The sequence below is a fragment of the Eublepharis macularius genome, chromosome 6 (genome assembly GCF_028583425.1).
Source record: "Eublepharis macularius isolate TG4126 chromosome 6, MPM_Emac_v1.0, whole genome shotgun sequence".
Classification (NCBI taxonomy): domain Eukaryota; kingdom Metazoa; phylum Chordata; class Lepidosauria; order Squamata; family Eublepharidae; genus Eublepharis; species Eublepharis macularius.
Genome location: NC_072795.1, coordinates 105,306,157 through 105,326,780, shown reverse-complemented (window position 1 = coordinate 105,326,780; position 20,624 = coordinate 105,306,157). Strand labels below are relative to the sequence as shown.

At 40.2% G+C, this 20,624-nt stretch overlaps 1 protein-coding gene across 2 annotated transcripts; it reads right to left on the bottom strand.

Annotated features, from left to right (window-relative positions):
- Positions 1-913: 913 nt before the first annotated feature.
- On the bottom strand, positions 914-20,072 carry ATAD1 (ATPase family AAA domain containing 1). 2 transcript variants are annotated; one of them, XM_054982993.1, is made up of 11 exons: positions 20,018-20,071; positions 19,577-19,669; positions 15,503-15,678; positions 14,777-14,875; positions 14,123-14,243; positions 12,958-13,158; positions 10,803-10,909; positions 7,961-8,050; positions 6,798-6,848; positions 5,251-5,384; positions 914-4,798 (listed from the first exon to the last, which is right to left on the bottom strand). In XM_054982993.1, exons 3-11 carry the CDS (start codon positions 15,662-15,664, stop codon positions 4,678-4,680), a joined length of 1,086 nt encoding a protein of 361 aa, XP_054838968.1. In that variant the 5' UTR covers positions 15,665-15,678; positions 19,577-19,669; positions 20,018-20,071; the 3' UTR covers positions 914-4,677. The 2 variants fall into 2 exon arrangements, with proteins under 2 accessions (XP_054838968.1, XP_054838967.1); XM_054982992.1 differs by lacking the exon at positions 19,577-19,669 and having other exon boundaries at positions 20,018-20,072.
- Positions 20,073-20,624: the final 552 nt, after the last annotated feature.

The following is a 20,624-nucleotide window of genomic DNA, read 5'->3' as shown; positions in this document are numbered from 1 at the left end:
GGGAACCTTCACAAGCAAAAGACAATGCTAGTTAGAGAAATGGAGATCACCCTCTTCCCTCTTGCAACCTCAGAATCTAATCCAATGGGTTGGAACCAAGCACATTTTCTGCTGCTGAAAATGGGAGCAAGATGGGTTCCCTCTGATCACCCAAAAAGCTATCACAGGGATTATAGGACCTACAGGGACAAAAGGAATGTGGATGGGGGCTGAGGCAAGCGAACTGGATAAGATCGAATGAAGTAAAATTTTCTATATTCATACACTTCTCATATTTAATGTATAACTGAATATATACGTACCCCTCCAGGAAGTTTACACAGCAGCCTGGAAATATTTTAACGGAATGAAGCTTAAAACTTGTACTCACCCCCCACCCACCCCCACCTATCCAGCAAGAAACAGCCACCACATAAGAACATATAGTGACTACAGTGCAGTCATGCATCCCTACACATGTATGCCTTGTCCCACTAACTACAAAAAAGGCATATACAACTATGTTGTACAGGGTTAATCACAAAGACTGATCTACATATGGTGGGAAAGAAATACAAGACAGACTTGCTTTTGAGCTCCATCCAAGCAGAACTTATCCACCCCGTCAACAAATGAACCAATTCAACTTCCATGGTAGCGATAAGGCTTTTCAAACCAAGACACTCATTTAATAACTAATTAATGCCATGACAAAACAAATCTTTACTATGATAGGGGAAAAGGCAGGTGCAGACAAGAAAATGGAATTGGTAATATAAACGTATCATCCAGGGCTCCATAATAGAACATGTCTCTGGGAAACAAATATGATAACAGATTGACCTAAACAAACATCCCAAACTCAATTTTAACAGAAAAAAAATATACCACACCTAAGAAAGTGAAGAATCTGCTCAGGAAATGAACTAGAATATAAAGACAGAAGCCAGGCAGTTTATTTGTATTTCCTCATTTACACTTAGCCATTGTGGTCAAAATACATTTTATTTTTCTTGTTCCTAACAACCATGTGGGAAAAAAGTAGCAGTAGCACACAGGGGAGGGGGAAAAAACAGTTGCAAATGTGTTGCTATAGCCTTGTACTATTTATGGCTTCACCTAATATTGAAATACAAAGAAAGCCCTCATCACATTCATCAAACCTGGTGGAACTCTTTGCTGTTTTCTATCATTGGCCGCACTTATTAGCATTACTACAAAACAGTGGTCATTGTGTTTTATCAAGCCAAGTAATTTTGCTTTGTGATCAAGCAGTAGGAGATAGAGCTGAGGTTTACCAGTGACAAAGCATCTATTGCTTGTATTTTACAGCCTGACCAAAGATTCTTAGGTAGCATTCAGACATTACTTTTCCACCACACAAGCTGAGATTCTAAGACTCTATCAAGCTCTGGTTTAGAATCCGGGGGGGGGGTGGTGGTGGTTCCTGTTAACTAGTGCACCTGTGTATGTCGTGGTGCTCCTGGATTCAGTAGCTACAGGTAAGTCTCTGCATGAAAAGGGAACGGATAAGCAGGGAAGAGTGAGGGGCATGAGCCCAGCAGCAAGACAGATCCATGCACCTCCCAGTTTAAAGCAAGTGGTAAGTGACATCTGAATATAGTTTTGATAAAGCCTTGCAGTTTAAGGGTAAAAGAACAGTCTTCCTAAGGATATGCAGTTATTAATTTAAAAAACTAAGGCAGGTTACTAAAAAGAACAACGTTCATAATAAAGAAGGTTCACAAGAATACAGTTCATAGGTCCGTTTCAGGCACATTTCAGCTGGGCAGTCCTCACTGTGATGGAGAACCAGGCAGACACTCCAAACCTACACAAATACTATAAAATGTTAGGGCTGGCTTCAGGCAGAGCACTCCCCACCCTTTTCAGAGCAAAGAAATGCATAAACCAGACCTTCACCCAGAGCACTAGCCTCTTGTTATGTACGTGCACAGCAGAGAACAGGAGTGCACCGATTTCTCCACCTGCAATTGTCCACTATGCAAAAAGGATTGTGAGCCAAGGAAGTATCTGAACTTAACTGAGAGAGCAAGTAGAGGCGTAGCCCATTTTCCCAGTTCCTCCAAAACAACAAATTTTTTAAAGCCAACTGAAAAGAAGGATTCTTCCAAAATGTACATGAAGAAAAATAATCCTGACTAAATTACATACTAACTCGGTTGTGAATTAGATAGAACTGTCTGAGAAAGAGCTTGGTCACAATAAAAAGGTAGCTACATCAAAAAAAAGGCCTTATATGTTCCAGATTTACTATTTTTAGAACGAGATCAAAAGTAAAACAGCAAGAGATTTAACAGCACTTCATTAAGGGCCCAATTCAAACTAAACTGGTTGTGCTTAGTTGAAACTAAAAAGTCACATGGGACCTATGCATGATTAACTTCCACTGGATCCAAAATTAAAATGATTTGAATGAGCAGGTTCTGAGTGACCAGCCTTCAAAAAAAGTACAGAATTAGAAAAAGGTAGAAAAACAACGGGGAAGTCTTGTAGACAGCTTTCTCTACATCAAAAAGACAAACAAAAGAGGTATATACATGAAGGATGGTATCTCAAACTACTGGAATAAAAAGTTCATGATGATTAGGAAGTCAAGTAAAGATACTGCTTTTGTAGAGTTTTAATCCAATTTCTATATTAAATCTAGATTACATGCATGACAAATATATTATCGAAATCTCAAAGAATTTTAGTGCAAATTATATCAGAGTAAATCAAACAGGATTTATTCAATATTACAAGAGACTGACAATAAACTAGGGAGTTTGCTGTGGGCTGGCATGATTCCAGCAGAGCCCTACTGCACCCTATTGGGCACATGCAGCCTTCGTACTCGGCATGGAGTCCGACGGATGGGAATTCCTCAGAGAGGCATACAGTGAATAGGAAGGGAGAATTTGGCAGGATACTGAATGAAATATCCAGGTTATCATCTGCTGTTTGTTTATTGCTCAGTGCTAAAAAGACATTACTTTGGATTCAAGGTATTATTTAAATTGAAAATTTGGGGGGGGGGATCTATATATTCTAAATCCAAAGAAGAATCACTAAATTTAAAAACAAACACCAGACAGGGATTCTCTCTGTCACTGCTGCTTCCCGTTATTCAGATTGAGACTTGAGACAGAACGACAAACAGAAAAGAACAAAGTATCCTTATATGTGAATAATGGAACAATGGTATTATCAAACATGGTCGATCAGTAAAAGGAATAGAATACTATCATTCTCTAGCTGCAATTCTATGCACTTTACATCAAAGGCCAATTCAGTACACTGGGACCTATTTCCAAATAATCATCCATACTGTTAAGGCTGCCTGATGCTTCGTTTGGATAAGGAGATAAAACTCCATTTTTAAAAATGGGCCCAGTTTCTGTCTTGTGGACAACATGCTCATTTTAATTTCCAGTGCGTTAAAAACCAAACGATCATAACATTCTCCTCAGCGAAACATGGAGTCTTCTGGTGGCAAGAGCTCCCTGTGCAGGAAGAAGGCTTTGCTCTTATTAACAGAGCGCAGTGGTGGGATCAAACTCTTAGTATTGAGAATATACCAAGTACCCGGCAGTTTTAATTAGCGTAAATGCATCAATTAGCTCAGGAAAAGGCGGGGGGGGGGGGGGTGGAGATTAAAATTGATTTTTAACACTAAACCTGATATGTTCTGTATCTCATTGTTACCCATTTGTCCCCCAGAAAATACTTGATTGTGACTAATTCATACTAATCAGTGGAAGGCCTATGGAGGACTACTGAAATTAGCACAATTAGAGGTGAAAAGAAGCAAGCCAAGAGCTTAATATTTTTTGTTGTGACCACTGGCATCTAGTAGCAAGCGATAAAAGAACTTCATCAGCAGGAATCCTTCAGTGTAAGTCCACTAAGTCAAAGTGGAAATGACTCACAACTAAGAAACAGAAAAATAAATTATAGTGAAATGCAATTTTAGCAATGTTCTGCTATGGACAATTATGACAGTATTAAAAAACTGGTAATAGGAGTCATACAAAAAACAACCCATGAGTTGTACATAACTTTTCTACCTAAACTGATTGGCACCAGTGGATTCCATAAGTTAACGTGAAAACAAATTAGTCTTATTTCCCTGCATCTGAGAAAAAATATATACAAAAGCAGATTCTGCTTTTGTATTAAGGTAATGGACAAATATAGGTAAATGTGCACTGAACCTTTTAATCCTCTGATTTAATTTGATCCAGCAATTAAGTAAAAAACAAAAAAGAAGGCTTTTCATATTCAAATTATCTACATATGTCTCTCTATAAAAACTGTGTGGAGATACATATATACATATCATATACACACACATTCATACATATATACACATAGAGTCCAATTCCCCTCCCCAGAGAATCAGTGTGCCACACTAGAACCTACCAAAGGCTTTTAAGGCTGCAACAATGAAACAGAACATTGCTTTTGAGCTGGACTACATTCTTCCATGTCATGATCTGCTACTGAGGCCATCTTCAATTCTGAAAGAGAACTAGTTTTCAATAACTTAAATGTCAGAATATAAAAACAATTCCAGAAACAATTATTAAAAGGCTATTTTTGCTTCCAATCCATTTCTGCTACCCAAATCACATAGCAAGCCACTGAATGAGGCCACACTGAAACATACAAACAGACACACACACTCACTCACACTCAATCTAAACTAACATGCATTAGAACATTCTGGTTCGTTGCATCTTTTGACTTCCTCATCTTCTCAATTGCCCGGTGTAGATCCCTCTGTTGCACAGGCCGTATCTCATCATCATCTTGACTTTAAAAGAAAAAGAAAGGAAAGGTCATTCAGGTGCTGTATAAGAAATAAAATACATATCTGAATGGAAAAACCTAAGCTGAGAAACAATATAAAGCATAAACTGGTAAATGTATTTGAAACAGAACATTCAAGAATTTTTTTCTTTGTTTCTGGGCCCCCAGTAGCTGCAGACATTCCTATGTGCATTTTGAATAGAATCGAAACATGAGCAATGTTCATTTCCTGTTCCTGAAGCTCCTTTTCTTGTCCAAAGTAGAACCAAAAAATCTCCACTGACCCGTCCCCCACAAACAAAGAAATGTCATTCCCAATTCCTCCTGTTTTATGCACACACACAAATAAAGTTACTCTTGGTGAAATTCTCAAGACCCATTTCTATAATAAAGGCCATGCACAATGGCCAGTGGATAGCAAATATTCTTACTTAAAGAACGCAGGTAAAATGGTACCTTTCTTCATAGGAAGAATTAACATACTCCCGGACACAGAGGAGTGCAGCATCACGACACATTTCTTTCAAGTCACTTCCTGAAAACCCATCAGTTTCTCTAGCAACTTCAAGGAGATCTACATGCCTGTCCACCTATCAATGAACAGATAAGAGCGATTACAACATTTTACTGTAAAAACAGTCCAGACTGGAACAAAATCTATAAATCTGATGCTATTGCTTTTGTCCAAGCTGAATTTTGAATAAAGGGAGGGGGGAGATTATAAACCAAATTAAGCCAACAGTCATCAGCTACAGCAGGGGTCTCCAACATGGTGCCTATGGGCTCCATGGCACCCACTGACACCTTTCCCTGTGCCAAAGTAGGAGTTCTACTGAGCAGGGCTTCTGACTGGCTTAGTTTTATTCTCTCTACCTGTACATATTTTAGTTTGGTGCAGTGGTTAAGAGCAGCAGGACTCTAATCTGGAGAACCGGGTTTGATTCCCCACTCCTCTACTTGAAGCCAGCTGGGTGACCTTGGGTCAGTCACAGCTCTCTGGAGCTCTCTCAGCTCCACCCACCTCACAGGGTGATTATTGTTGTGGGGATAATAATGACATGCTTTGTAAACCGCTCTGAGTGGGCATTAAGTTGATCTGAAGGGTGGTATATAAATCAAATTATTATTATTATAAAAAAAACTTCTCTTGTACCCTGCATTTGGGTGTCCCCTGTGTGTACCCGAGCTAGAATAAGTTAAAAACCAGGCTGGAATATAATAGCCTTTTCATGGCCACTTGTCTACTAACAAAAGGCCCATAGCTCTAACAGTGGAATAAGCCGTACTAGAACCATGTGACTCTGCCTTACATCAAAGGCCAAACTACATGTGGCACTACCAGTCCATGACAGGATCTCTGACATGCAAACTCAGCAGCAGAAAGTAGCTGGGGGGGGGGGTCATACTTGGATGAAAGCTGCGGTGATTCAGAAATTTTATTTATTTAGAAACTGATGTTCCACTTTTCTTCCCAATAGGGACTCAAACTAGTTCTCCCCTCTTCTGTGCCTTCCTAAAAGCAGCAACGAGGTGAGGTAAGTTGTACAGAGAGTGACTGCCCCAAGGATACCCAGTGAGCTTCCATGACAGAATAGGAATACAAACCTGGGCCTTCCAGCTCCTCTAATGATACTCTAACCTCTACACCATGCTGGGGCAGGGGGATAACTATGTTGTCCTAATCAAAAATTTCTCTCCTCCTCCATCACCCATCCACTCAAAGTTCAATAGAGAAAAAAGGACAGGTGCAATAAGAGTATTTGCCTCCCCCCCCCCCTACAGGGCTTAAATGCAGCATATGAGCAAAAGGAGCAGCAATTTTCAACCCAGAGAGTGGCACTGGAGTGAGATGTAACCTCCTTCCCCAATGCACAACCTCAATCCCGACCTCTGGAGGTTTTTTGCAGGTAAGTAATTTATTAGAGGTTTAATCAGAGATTCCACCACATTACATTTTCTTTGGCCCTACTTCCCCAAATCATCTGTTAGAACAATTAACTTACATTTTCATTTGTCAAAATCAGTTTCAAGATTGCTTCTCTCTGCTTCAGTGCCTGTAATTTTTTTTTAAAGGGTGTAGTTAAAGAACAGGAGCCATGAAACAACGTTTCTCATCCATAAAGCTTTCTAGTATGACATGAAATTGTGCTGATACACAAATCTCATTCATGTCACTGAGGTTTCCACAGGAGGCAATGACAGGAATGTGATCCCTCTTGAAATTAAAAAAAAATCCAATCATAACACGTTTTATATAATTCGTTTGGAGGTAAGAAAAGTACAACAGTAAATATTGTTAAATAATTCAAAATACAGTATTTTTAATATTTGATTTACTAGTGAGATATAGTAAAAGAGAGAGAGGAAATGTCTCTGAGAATGTCTGTCATAAACGCGAATATGATTTTCTAATGATATATGGTTACAGTCCTGGTAATGGGTATCTAATCTTTCTTTAGTGTGTTTTGTATTCCTGTTCCTTCCCCCCGCCCCCGCAATCCCCCTTTTTGTTTAGAATATTGAAAATATATATTCAAATAAAAAATAAAAACATACAGCCAGCCCCTTGAGATACCAGCTAGATCTCATGGATCTGTTCTGCTAATGACAGCTGTCCGCCAGCTCAGAAAGCCTTCCCCTGCCCCAGGACACTCTTCCGGCAGCAGCAGCACCACCACCAGCATCTCCTATGCTGGCAGAAGGCTCCTTGTCCCTGAGGAAAGCGCTGCTCTTAGCAGAGCACATCCACAGGGTCCAGCTCATAGCTTTAATCTCTCTTCCAGTCTTCAGCACCACTCAAATGTTCCCTCCTGTTGGGGAAAGCATTGGTTGGGAGTACCACCCAGGGGCAGCCTTCAAGAAGGCTGAACTGCCATTCCGTTTGGCCAGGTTAGAGATAACAACAATAAACCATCCATGCACACAACTGATTTCTGGGCTATAAAGAAGCACTCTATCTCAGAAAATTGACATTGGTGGGAATCTTCCCTTGCTACTGTGCCTGAACATCCTGGGAACAGTAAGAGAAGCCTTTCTTACAAAGACTAAACTCAGGTCCCTGATTACACAGGAAAAAAAGTGTACACGTGAAACATGATATAACCAAAGAACAGGCTCTATTAGTTAACATTCAGAATGGAACACACAACCCACTACTGCGACTTACAGGCTGGTTGACATGGAACCGTGTAGGCATTCTTCTCATAATAGCGGAATCAAGATCCTGAGGGCGATTGGTAGCTCCCATCACTATCACCTGAAGATTGATCAGAATCAGAAGTGAGGTCAAACAAGGATGGCAAATCTCCCTTGGTACCAAGTCTTGAAAGAGTCACCTGTGCCCTGTGCAGTGAGTTCAGCGACTACATGGTTCCTTTGGAACCATTTTTAAAAAACAGCCTTTGGGGACTTTTTGCACTGCTCTGAGTTGTGACTGGTGGAAGACATTGATGAACAAAGAGAAACATTTGGTCTTGTCAATAAAATGTCGACAAAATGTCTGCCTCCTGCAAATTTTAGTTTATAGACTATATAAAAACATTTCTTGAACATGAGTACAATGACAGTAAATCCTGCAGTGTTTTTTGCCTTTTTCTTCTTATTTAGGTTTTTTTCCTATTTGGGTTTTCCTCCTATTTAAGAATCATCACATTCTGGAACTTCCTTCACAATTTTTGTAAACGTTTTATTCAACTGATTTGAAAACCCTCACACATTATGAACCAAAACGGACCAGCAATTGCCAAAATTTATTTACTATACTGTAAGATGGTGATTAATTTACTATATGACCTCGTAAGAAACCATTAATGAATTGCAGAGCCAAAATTATTTGCTTGGCACCTTGTACATCCATTTTAATTCATTTTTGTGATTGACACAAAAATACATAGTTACCATGAACTTTCAAAGACATATGAAATATGAGAGACATATTACTGTTAACACAGCAGAGGAAAAAATCCTTATATTATCCACACTGGATACAAAGAACTCAAATTATGTTTATTCAAGTTCATTCATAAAAACAGGACATTTGTCAAAGATTGTTTCTTAAGTCTTTGTCTCATACTTTGCCCCATAAATGTCATTGGCTTAGGGCTTCTTCACACTTTACAGTTTTCCTACATAGAAATAGTCTCTCCATAGAAAAATTGTATTCATCGTAACACAAAGCACATTAGAAACACAGAAGTGGCAAAATCTGCGCATTCAGTATGATACATATGCATGCCTGAGCCTGTGCTGATTCTCTCTGCATATGAACTCTTTGAGTACAAAGCAGCCTTGGGGATGCAACCTTCAAAACATTTCTATTTTAAAGAAACACTGCCACCTAGAGATGTCAAGAAACACTGCCAGAGAATTTTAACACAAGAATGTATGTAGGGGGGGGAGCGTATAAATCACTGCCTTCTCAATTGTATGAACCAGAACATTACATAGAGGGAGAGCGAGGAAGACAACATGTTTGAAGTGGCAGGAGCTGCATAGAATCCACTATTAGCTTCCATTTCTAAGGTGAAAGGTTGCATGTACATACTGAATGCGCAGAGGCTAGGCTAGGACAAGCCCAGACTTGTCTTGTTAACTGTCCCATACAATGAAGTATTTCTTAGGTAGTTGTGTGCCTCACATCTACTTCACAGCCTGCTTTCCTATAAATGCACAGCCAAGCTTCGTGTTAAGAATCTTCAGCTAAGAATTAGTAGAAGCTACTCTGTCTGACTTTTGCATTGCATCTTCTGCTATAGGCTGGCAAGAGAGATTTAGTTTAGGATTTAAAAAACCATCTTTTGACGCTGATCTTCTGCAACCGTATCTGTCTATTATATCAGCTAGGGCATCTTAGCACAATTTTATTTTTTTTCTTTGATGACAATCTTACGTTCCACATGCTTTGTTAATGATCCCAGCTGGGTAACCTTATCTCAACCCTAACTGATTCAGTTCTCTCAACCAAGTTACTACGAAAATATTTGCTTACTGTTCAGAAGAGTTGGGTGGTTAGCAACGGAAAACAGAGTTATAATTTAGTAGCCTAGTAATAGCCCCTCTGCCCCATTGCATTAGTCCTGGTGCTCTTTAATCCTGTAAGTGGTGGCAGCTACTGATTTTTGCATGTTTTAGGGTGAATTTAATCCCAGCCATAAAGTAGGAGCAAACAGGTACCCATCTCATCTAATTTATCAAGTAATCTCTTGGTATGTCAAGATAAGGGAGAGGTGCTGATGTTAAAGACTTTCTAACGGGCTCTGAGGCACCCTACATAAACTAGTCCATCAACAGGGTTTTATAAGTCATCAATAATGGGGGTGAAGGACTATGTCTCCAAATGTACAAGAATACATCAGCACAATATTAAAAATGGGAAGTCTTGGTATCACTAGATTATATTGGACAGATGAGTTCTAGTATGTCATTGATAGTTCATTTTTCCTTGTGAAAAACTCACTTGCTGCCTTCCCCCCCACTCCCTTCTTCCAACTTCTGAAATTTTTTGCCAGGCAATCACAACAGCTTGCTGTTGTATGACAACATCTAAAGATGGTTTAGTCAGAAAAACACTGAAGATATTGATCTACCTATCTTCTCTACAATTAACCTGGCACAGCAAAATTTCTTTCCAGGCATGAAGAAGTGCTAACTATCACACGAAAAATATCTCAAGAACCAATATCCACAGAAGGGGGAGGGGGCGGTTTCTTGCCTTAGAGGCTTCCATATGCCCTTCTATTTGTGAGATTGAACTTTTGTGCATTGTTGATGACCTGTTCTCAAGTATTAAGCAGAGGAGCAAATGACACTATGCTAGTAGCAGAACACTAGAATGGCTGCATTTTGCATTCCATTGTTCTGACATGTATATTCCTTGGCTCATTATGCTTTCTCCCTTTGCATTTTATGCCACTGTCTACAACCAGGATCATACCGAGCAGGCATTCTTTTACTGCCTCTTTAAAAAAAAGAAAACCCTTCATTTTCTGGCCATGAAATTTTTTACCTACTTGACAATTGTAGTCGGTGTCCAGACCATCCCAGAGACTCATGAACTGGGCCTTCATCATAGCTGTGGCTTCATGATCAGAACTGGAACGGCTCCGTAGGAAAGAATCTGAATTTTGAAGCGTATTTGAATGAGAAATTATGGTCTTTAGTAACCTGGGTTTACCTTACGAATGACAATTCCAGAATTCAATGAAATATTGATCCACTTCTTAGATACAGTGATCTCATGCTAGCTACAAATACTGTATTAAAATTATTCAGACCACATAACAAGGAGAAATTTCAACAGCTCCCAAGCCATATGTCACACTACTTCTGAAACTGAGGAGATCTTCAAACTCAAACTATGGTACAGTAAAGGTGGGAAGAAAGTAATCTACAGCCACAGGTAGAAAATGGGTCATTTTCCAGCAAAGCATGCAGTAGCTGCAGGCTGCTAGGACTTTCACAAAGATTCAAGATCACTTCATGTAGGATATGCCTTCACTGTGAGAAGATCCTGAGGATGAACTCTTCCTTTTGAAAATTTAAACACATAATGGTCAATACTTGGAATTCTAGTAAAAAAATAAATAACTATTAAAACCTATTCCTGTGATCAAGCAGAGAAATCAAAAATCTGAAGTAAAAAATCCTGCTGGGCGTGCTTAATCATAGCTTTCTGAACCAGAGTGAAGGGGATAATACCACACTGACCAGTACAGAATATGAAATATCACATGTATAGCCTTCTTGCCTGTTGTTGTGGCTACACGTTTCCCATTTTTAGATGTAGATTAACCTCACATAGGTAACTTAAGCTACCCTAAGAATCCTGATAAATTTACTAAGCAGCACAATAACAAATTGCTTTATCTAAAGCTTACGTTCTTCTCCACCCACAAAACTGTTCTTTATGAGAATAAAAATTATTTGATCTTCTTTGAAAAAAATTAAATGTTCAAAAGGGATATGGAGATTATCACACTGTGCCAATTTGTTCAGAACACAGAAGGACTTTCTTGCACCGTATGCACTGCATATAAAACTTGATCTTCACACAAGTGCGATGTTTTATTCCACATCCCCAAAGCTTTATATGGTCAATGCTGGTTGTTTTCAGAAGGCTAAGCAATACTTAAAGTATGGAAAGCTTTTAAAAGCTCGAATGTGAATGGGGAACGACATAGGGGCTGAATGGTCACACACTTCCAGCACCTGAGAAGGGCAGCCTGGGAGGCAAGGCAGCGCACTCCAGGTGGTCTCAGAAATGCTGTGGGGGGGGGGGGCGGGGGGGGCGGGAGGAGGGTTAAGTGTCTCCTACCTGACCCTCCCTGTTGGACTGCTCTGGTCTCTCCTGTTTCTCTCTTGGACAGGAACCAAAAGAGGAGCTGTCTCAACAGTCTCCTCCTTGGCCCTATGCAGCACAGACCTATATACTCCAGGCCACTCCTCCAGGGTTCCACCCCCACCCTCTCATTGGCCCTTGTCATCGGGACATCTCCCTGCCTCACTGGCCTCCCAACCTCTTACCTGTACAGTGAGGGGGCTGGTTGATCCTACTGCATGTGGGTGGCAGCGGCAGGGCCCTGCACAACAACTGAGTGGCAGCATCTTGGCGGCTGCGCCCTTTCTCAGCCTTGCTGCCTTGGACATTGGCTGCAGTGTGCCCAGCCGTTGTCACTGTGAGCTGCTGCCCTACCACAAGCCCCAATCAGGCAACAGCCCTGACATGAGTCCTGGCCTCCTAACAATGAGCTTGGCAAGGAAGGAGAGTGCAGCAGGCCGTGGACCTCCGAACAATGTGCTAATAATACGGAACACATTTGGGGGAGAGTGTACAAATATACACAAAACCAAACCGGAGGGGATGAACATGATCTCTTGTCTCTTTTTTGGAAGCATGAGACAAGACAATTCATAATTAAATATAAGGATGAAAATACTAAGGACTAGTAAAAAAGCTTTTCTACTTCTTCAAGGTATATTGTGCTACCAAACAATTTAATTTTCAAAGCATTCCTTTAAATTGCCTATTCAAAAAAAGTACTTAATAACCATTTTTCCTATTGATACCTGATTACTCCATAGGCCAAGTTTGCAGCCATCTTTTTACAAAAAAAACTTTAATGCAACATTATCCTATTATTACACGCTATCCATGCATTATTTTACCTATTTCATCAATAAAGATGATGGAAGGTTGAAGCTTCATAGCAAGGGAAAAAACAGCTGCTGCCAGCTTCTGAGACTCCCCATACCATTTGTCTGTCAGTGTTGAGGGCTGAAGATTAATAAATCGACAACCGGCTTCCTTTGCTGTTGCTTTGGCAATCAAGGTTTTACCACAGCCTGGAGGCCCATAGAGAAGAACTCCTGAAAAACAACACACTGTTATAATTCTACTGTCCAGTAGCATGAAAGTTACAGCACGCACACCCCGCCCGAGTTAGATGTGATTAAGACTAAGCATGTAAAAACCAACATTTGCTCTGCTTCTTGTATCCTGGTTTCAGATCAAATACAACCTGAACATATTCCTTTTTAGTTTAGGATATCATCATCTATCGAAACAAAATTTCAAAACAAAATTTCTCAAAGGTGAGGTGAAGAGTGACATTAAGGCAGAGGAAGAGACACCAGGCACACAAGAATGGGACGAAGAACTGCTCAACAGGAGGAAAACCTTTGATACTACACAACCCAACTCAAAAACATATTTACTTGGACGCAAGTGGCATTGATCTTTATGGTCCTAAATTCTAAGTGCATATGCATAGGACTGAGGTCTTTGTTTCATCTCTGCTCGTGCAATGGAGATCTGAATTCTTGTTTTGGTAATGAAAATTTTAAAACTGTTTGTAATAGTTTAGACAGCCCCAGTTCAAATACTCCCATTCACCTGCAGCAGTACAGAAACAGGATGATGGGAAAACATGAGGACTCTCCCCTTCACCATGCAGACTGCCCTTCATGTGAACTTAGCACTTTACGTGAACGGCTGATATGATCTTCCCTGCTTTGTTTTTTTCTTGAGAGGGAAAGACTGGAATGGTTTGAAGTTGTTTTTATTTTTGTTGACACACTATGCTAGGGGGACCATGGCTCAGTCATAAAGCATCCACTTGCCATGCAGAAGGTCACAGATTCAACTCCCGGCATCTCCAGAGAGAAGGATCAGGTAACAGTGCTGTTAAGGGACTCTACCTAAGACGTTGGAGAGTCACTGCCAATCAAAGTAGACAATATCAATCTTGATGGACCAATGGTCCAATTCAGTGTAAGAGTTTCATACATTCAAAGTATGTTTAAATATGATCTAGGCTATTTCTATTCCTACCTTTTGGTGGCTGTAAGAGTCTGGAGTTCTGGAACAAATGTTTCTTCCTGATCGGTAAAATGACAGTATCCTTCAGGTCTGTAATAACATCATCTAAACCTGCAATATCACTCCACGTTACCTGAAGCACAAATATAAAGTTAAGAAAATTGCACAGCCACTGCTGGGCCATATGCTTAGATTTCTAAAGAAGCTCAAGAGTCACATTTTGAAGGCTATGGCTATCCATGTAATTATACAAATGTAGATGTAATACATAAAAGTAAGTGCTGGGCTGTTCTGAGACACAAAACAAAAAGGAAGGGAGGCTATGTTATATTAACGATTCATGTTGATTTTAAAGATAACAGTTTTCAAGGTACAAGCGCGCCCTACAACTGGCCCTGAGGAAACATCTTCTTTACCTATTACTGTTCCAAGATACACACAAGATTATTTCCTAGTCCAAAGTTATTTTGGCTAATAGGAGTCCTGATCTTGGTAACTTAAGAAACTGTTATGAGATTCGCAATTTATTAAAGTGCAATTCCTACTTGAAGAATAGCAGTTACATGTACCTAGTTCTATCCCAAATATTATACTTTGCCACTGTCATCCCCCGCAAGCACAATTTCTTTAAACTAAGGCAAAATACAGCTAGACAGAGATTCTTACATGCATGCTAAGAGGGTCTACGAGGTGTGCAGCAATGCTCATTTCATATTCAGTAAGCTTTACATTTTTCACACCTATTTGCTTCATTAACTTCTCTGCCTGCAAAGAAAAAAAGCATTCAGTTACCCTGCCTGTTCTTTTTAATTCTTTTTTTTTTTTAAAGCTGTTACTTGGGAATGTGAATATTACATTTCAAATTAAGACCTCTGTGAACTGAACCCCAATATTTGGGAGTTGTTTGCACATATATTCTCCTTCCCCCTTTACAAATGAAAATGGAGGTGTCTTTTATTGGGAACTGTGCAACAGATTAAGTAAAACTAGTTTAGCATCTCAGAGCACTACCCTAAGAGGTCAACTAAAGAACTTGGGATGGCAACTAAGTCAGTGTGCTAGCATATTATGTGGACCTGCTGGCCTAACATTAGTGTGATGCCAAATCAACACACAATGATACTGGGTGCATGGCTCAGACTTGGGTGGTACTGGGGCTGGTCAGGAATAACACTCCAGCAGTAAAGGTGGTATAAACCTAAACATTTCCACTGAATGCAATGGAAGGAAATTCCATTGAATTCTGTCCCCAAAGCCTTCTGCCTACCTTCAGTAATGACAAGTTTAGGAGTCCAACTAATTGCAGCCAATCACAAGTAGTGGTTCTGTTCCAAAATAAAGATTTGAATACTGTTTGTGTTACAGGAGAAATATTTTATTGTCTGCTCCTACCTGTTTCTGAGCTTCTACCTTTTGCTTCCTGGTTGGATCTATTGCATCTACCATCCATTTTATGGTGAAGTAAGTCACAGCACCAAATATTGTTAACCGGAAAATTAAGCCAACAACTTCATTCCGGCTCAACGGGCGAGAAAAGGCTTCAGCATGTACCATTTTGTCTGTTATGCCTATGAAGAAAGAAGAAAGGTTACAGATAAACGAGCTGTAACTGTCTCTTTAAGGTACATTACTAGATAATTATGAATTCATACACAAAGCAAGCTGTCTCTTTTTTCCTTACAACTTTTTTCCCTAAAAGAAAGATTTGAACCAATGAATTGGCAAGACAAAATCTGGATCTCTTGATGTGCTCAGCATATGAGGTATCATTTCTATTTATCAACTGTACAAAAACCAGTGGCAGTAGTTTGAAGCCTTCTTCCTGATGTTCAGATATACTCAAGTCTGAACCAAATCTGGTGTCAGAACTCAAGCAGGATCAGCTGTGTGTGATTGCTGCAATTTATGGGGATTGAATATACTAAACTGAGATTGTGCTAGCTAAATATAACTTTTTATCACTGATTAGGAACATGCATCATTTTCTCCCCTTCAACTGTTGCTTAATTTACAATAAGCAGAACTTCTAATACTAAAAATAGCTTTTTCAATGAAGAGCTTTTTCTGAAGAGGTTCAAGGGCCATACCAAGGATATTGAAGAGGACAGAAGGAAATTTAAAGAACCCTTCTGTTATTTTTACAGATAGAAATGTGAAGGCCGGGGAGAGAGAATTCTTTTTAAATTTGGGGAAGCACTGAGAAAAACTCTTAATGATTTTTTAAAATCTCAGAACACATTGAATTCTATTTAAGACAAGGTGGTATTAGTCAAGCAAATCGTGTAGTACAAAGATTGTTATTCATGATAATCAACATTAAAGAATGATAATTTAATTTAATTTTAATTTAATTTAAATTTAATTAATTTAATTTATTACATTTATATTCCACCCTCCCCGCATCAGCGGGCTCAGGGCAGATAATTCTTATGTATACTGTAGACATATACATTTTTGCAGCCCTGTGAGGCTGAGAGATAGAAGAGCTCTATTGAAGAGCCTGATGTTATTAAGTTTATCTTTATACCTAATATTGTCACTAGTGCTACTGTGACTGTTGAGCCTTCTTCTGTCCAAATACTACACTTTCTGTATAGTATTTGGAACTTTGTGTTCCTATCTTCAACTTTTAATTATTTGCTACCTGAAAGCTAGGAGAGAATATGATACATGTTCAAAGGTAGTATTTGCAAAGGTAGGGTTTGCAACTCTTTCTAATATTGCCTGTATTTACAGTTTTGCTTGTAGAAAATCAAGGTGTTTCTGCTTTAAAGCAACAAGATAGCATTAAGTTAATATTGCATATATTTTAATTCAAATCTGCATTTTGTTCTTCTCAAAATGTCCAGAAACTTGACATAATTAATCAACTTAACTTACCAAGTGAACCTATCTGTAGGGCTTGGTTCAGACATGACACAAAATGATGGCTTGGCAGTATGGCAGTTCTCTGGCTTGTTCACATGACCCCTCCTTCCGCTGGTTACAGCGATATAGTTTGGCATTACACACAGACTTAAATCAAGTGTTTAAGAGAAATGTTACAGAGCAATTAAAGAATGAAACAAGGGAACTTGTATTTTCTGAAAAGTTGTATATCAGAATTTCCGGATACTGATCACATATGTAGGACATTGAGTTCTTGATGAACCCTATTCTTGCAGTCTCAAGTTTGTCAGAAATACAGCATCTGTACCACACAATGAATGCCAGACACTTACTGCATTCACTGTTCTTGTGGCCTAGTTGAGGTTGCAAAGATAATGGTTATCCAACACGCAGTAGATTGCATTCATTACTAATGTCCTGAAATCCTGATATACAACTTTTGTAGACAATATAGTCTGCCTATTACTTTCACTAATTGATTTATGGTATTTCTTTTAAACACTTGATTAGAATCAAACTACCTTCAGGCCTGTGGCAATTGTTTAAATTTTTTATTTTTTAATGGCTCTGATTTCATAGAGAAGTCATTTGTGACCTATATTCACACCATAAGCTGCAGGTTACCATGCTTGGACTGCCACTTAGAAATTCAAAGAAAAAGGAAGTGATGTAGGCATGATTTAACAAGTGGCCAAAGACTATGGTTGCCGTTATGCGTTAGTGATCTCATTCTATTCATATTCATGAAGGAATCACTTCAGTAATATTTAATAACTTTCTACAAGATCGTTCTCATGGGTTTTAAAAAAGTGTATTCTCGTATTTTTTTAAAAAAACAAGAAAGATGTACTTGAAACAATACAAGCAAAATGTTATTTTCAGGCCTCTGTAACTTGTTTAGCAATGTAAAAACTTTATGCCAGCCCACCAGTCCTACCTGCACAGCAGTGTGAGCAATATCTATGATAAGCTGCTTTTGTCAAGAAATAATTATTTTTCACAAGTTTTATTATGCCAGCTGAGGTATCCACCTAAGCATTACCTTATGTCAAGACACAGATGCAATCCCAATTTGACTAGTCCTGCAGCTCAGAAGACTCTTGAAAAAAGTGACACGAGTGGCAAGTGCTGTTTCTTCGAATTAGCCTAAGCCAAACCACCTGTTTTCTTCCTTCTCTCTTCTTTGTTCCACTCTTCTTTGTCACTACACCACATTACTTCTTTCTACACAACTGCAAAACTCCACACCTTCCTCTCAGAGCCAAGCTACAAGAGATGAATTACACGAGGAGGAGCATATGAAGGGAGTAGCAATGGTATCCGGGAAGCTGAGTTTTAAGAGAGATCGGAAAGCTTTGTCAATTTCCCCTCTCTACAAAGCCAGGGAGATGCTGCTCAGAGGGTTTGTTTATTTCCTCTTTGCCTCCAGAAGGCTCTGTCAGTTTCAGCTCCCCTTCTAAGAGCTCCTCCTGGTGTAATTTGTCTTTTGTAACTTAGCTCTTAGTCTCCTCAACCAAAACTAGTATTTTTACAGTTGTAATCTTCACTAGTCTTTTTTCTTACACCTTTATTCACAACTCTGCCACCAGAATTATTCACTTCTTCCCTCTTTTAGACCTCACAATACTCTATGCATTGCTATGCTGGCTTTCTTCCATTCTGAACACTCCTTGTTCTTAAGAATTCTCATCAAACTTCCCTTTATTCTGTATTCCTGTATATAATCTTTTTTCCCTCCAATTCTACCATTCTGGGCAAGCCTAAAGACTCCTCTTTTAAAGGACTCCATGCACTTTTCTTCTATGACTAGAGTTCCTTCCAGAACACTTACATGTCCAACCCTCCTTGGAACAATATTTTTGTGATCCTCTTGTTTAACACTTACCTTCAGTCTCACCAGCAGCAAGATCTAACGTCTCACTGTATTTAGCCTCTCCCTTCTGGGGCAAGTTTACATACGTCTACAGTCTTGTACTTTCAGTTCAAAACTAAAAGTGCAAGAAGAATTCCTCTCAGCAGAGGGTTCATGCTTCATTATTCCTTATCCACAATATGGTGGCTGATCTCAGGTCGCACTTCCCACAAATCACTACATAGGTAGGATCCGCTGTGTGTGATTGCTCCAATTTACGGGGATTGAATATACTAAACAGAACCCAATCCCTGCCTTAAAACAGTTAATATTTCAAAGTCAGTAGTGATACTACATATCACATTCGGAGCATACCCACAAAATAACTTCCTTGTACGTGTGCACCAACACACATCAGTCCTGAAAAGAAGGCCATATGGAAAGACTTCAACAAACAGGAATAAACTGAAAAAAGTACTATACACCTTTTTAAAAAGATAATAGCTTGGGGGGAGAAGGGGGGCTATTGATAACAGCTTCGTAAGAAGTTCCCAAATCGATCTTCCATTGGTCAATAACTTACAGGTAAGCCATGTTCTAGCTCAGCGTCAGCCTCCCACCGCCAAGAGGACTTCAACCTCCCTTACGCGTTCGTGCAAACATCACGGCAAAGTATTATTTCAAGACTGTTAGCAGTCAAGGATTACCAGGCGATGCATACTTACAAAGGGATGTTCTGCAGAGGGTTTGGGGAGGAAACCGAGATAGGCAGGGCTCTTAGCCTTGCTCGAAGGAGGGACGCGTGTGACCTTCCTTGCCTGTGACAGGGAAAGGAGAACTGTGACTGACGGACGCAGCAGGGGAGAAAGGAGGACTGGAGAAAACAAGGGGGGAATACGGCGATGCGGCTTTCCTTCTCCCGAACCACGCGACTCTGAGGCCCGTGCAGAGAGCTGCGCGGGAAATGAGTGGAAATCAGGCGGCCTAAGCTCCGCGGGGAATGTGAAAGAGAAAGAAGCCGGTGCTGGAAATGCCGCCTGCTAACCTTCGCTCGCTTCCTTCTCTCGCTCCTCCTGCGCCCCAGCAAAGGAGACCCCAAGGAGAGGGTCACACACTCCTTGGGAGGGCAGCGGCGCCGGGGGGGTGGGGGGCGGGCAGATACTCACCCCGACCTGGCTGGCGCCGCGACGGGAAGGGAAAAGGAAGAGGCTTCAGCATCGATCCCCCTCCCCTCTAAGCAGGCCTCGCCTCCTGCGCGTCCTTTCTTAGGGCCGCCTGTGAATTGTTTCCCCCTCGGCACGGAGCCCTAGCACGAAGGTTCCTCGTGTGCCAAAGGCTCGAAGCAGCCTCGGCCTTTTCAGTCACTTGATTAGCGAACAGTTCTTCTGCTAGTCTTAAGGAAAGGGCATAGACTCACTCTCTCTCACACACACGGACAGCCCTGTCCGGAGCATTTGTACTCCGAAGTAAACCCTGCTGAGTTTCATGCAACTGACTCCCGAATAATCATGAATAGGCTTGCAGCTGTGTCAGTGCATGCTCCTTTACTGCGGTCAATGGCAGGTACTCATAATAACAGTTCTTAGCACGCTTGACTTAGGGACGGGACTTCGGAATAAACATCATGCACGTCTTCGTATGTCCACGAAGCCCGATAAATTTCCCTGGACTTGTCACTAAGCCTGTAGTAGAGGCCCTGTACACGTTACAGTGGAGGCGTATACAGCCAGTACAGTGTATACCTCATTTTTCTTTGTATATGTTTTGAGGAAG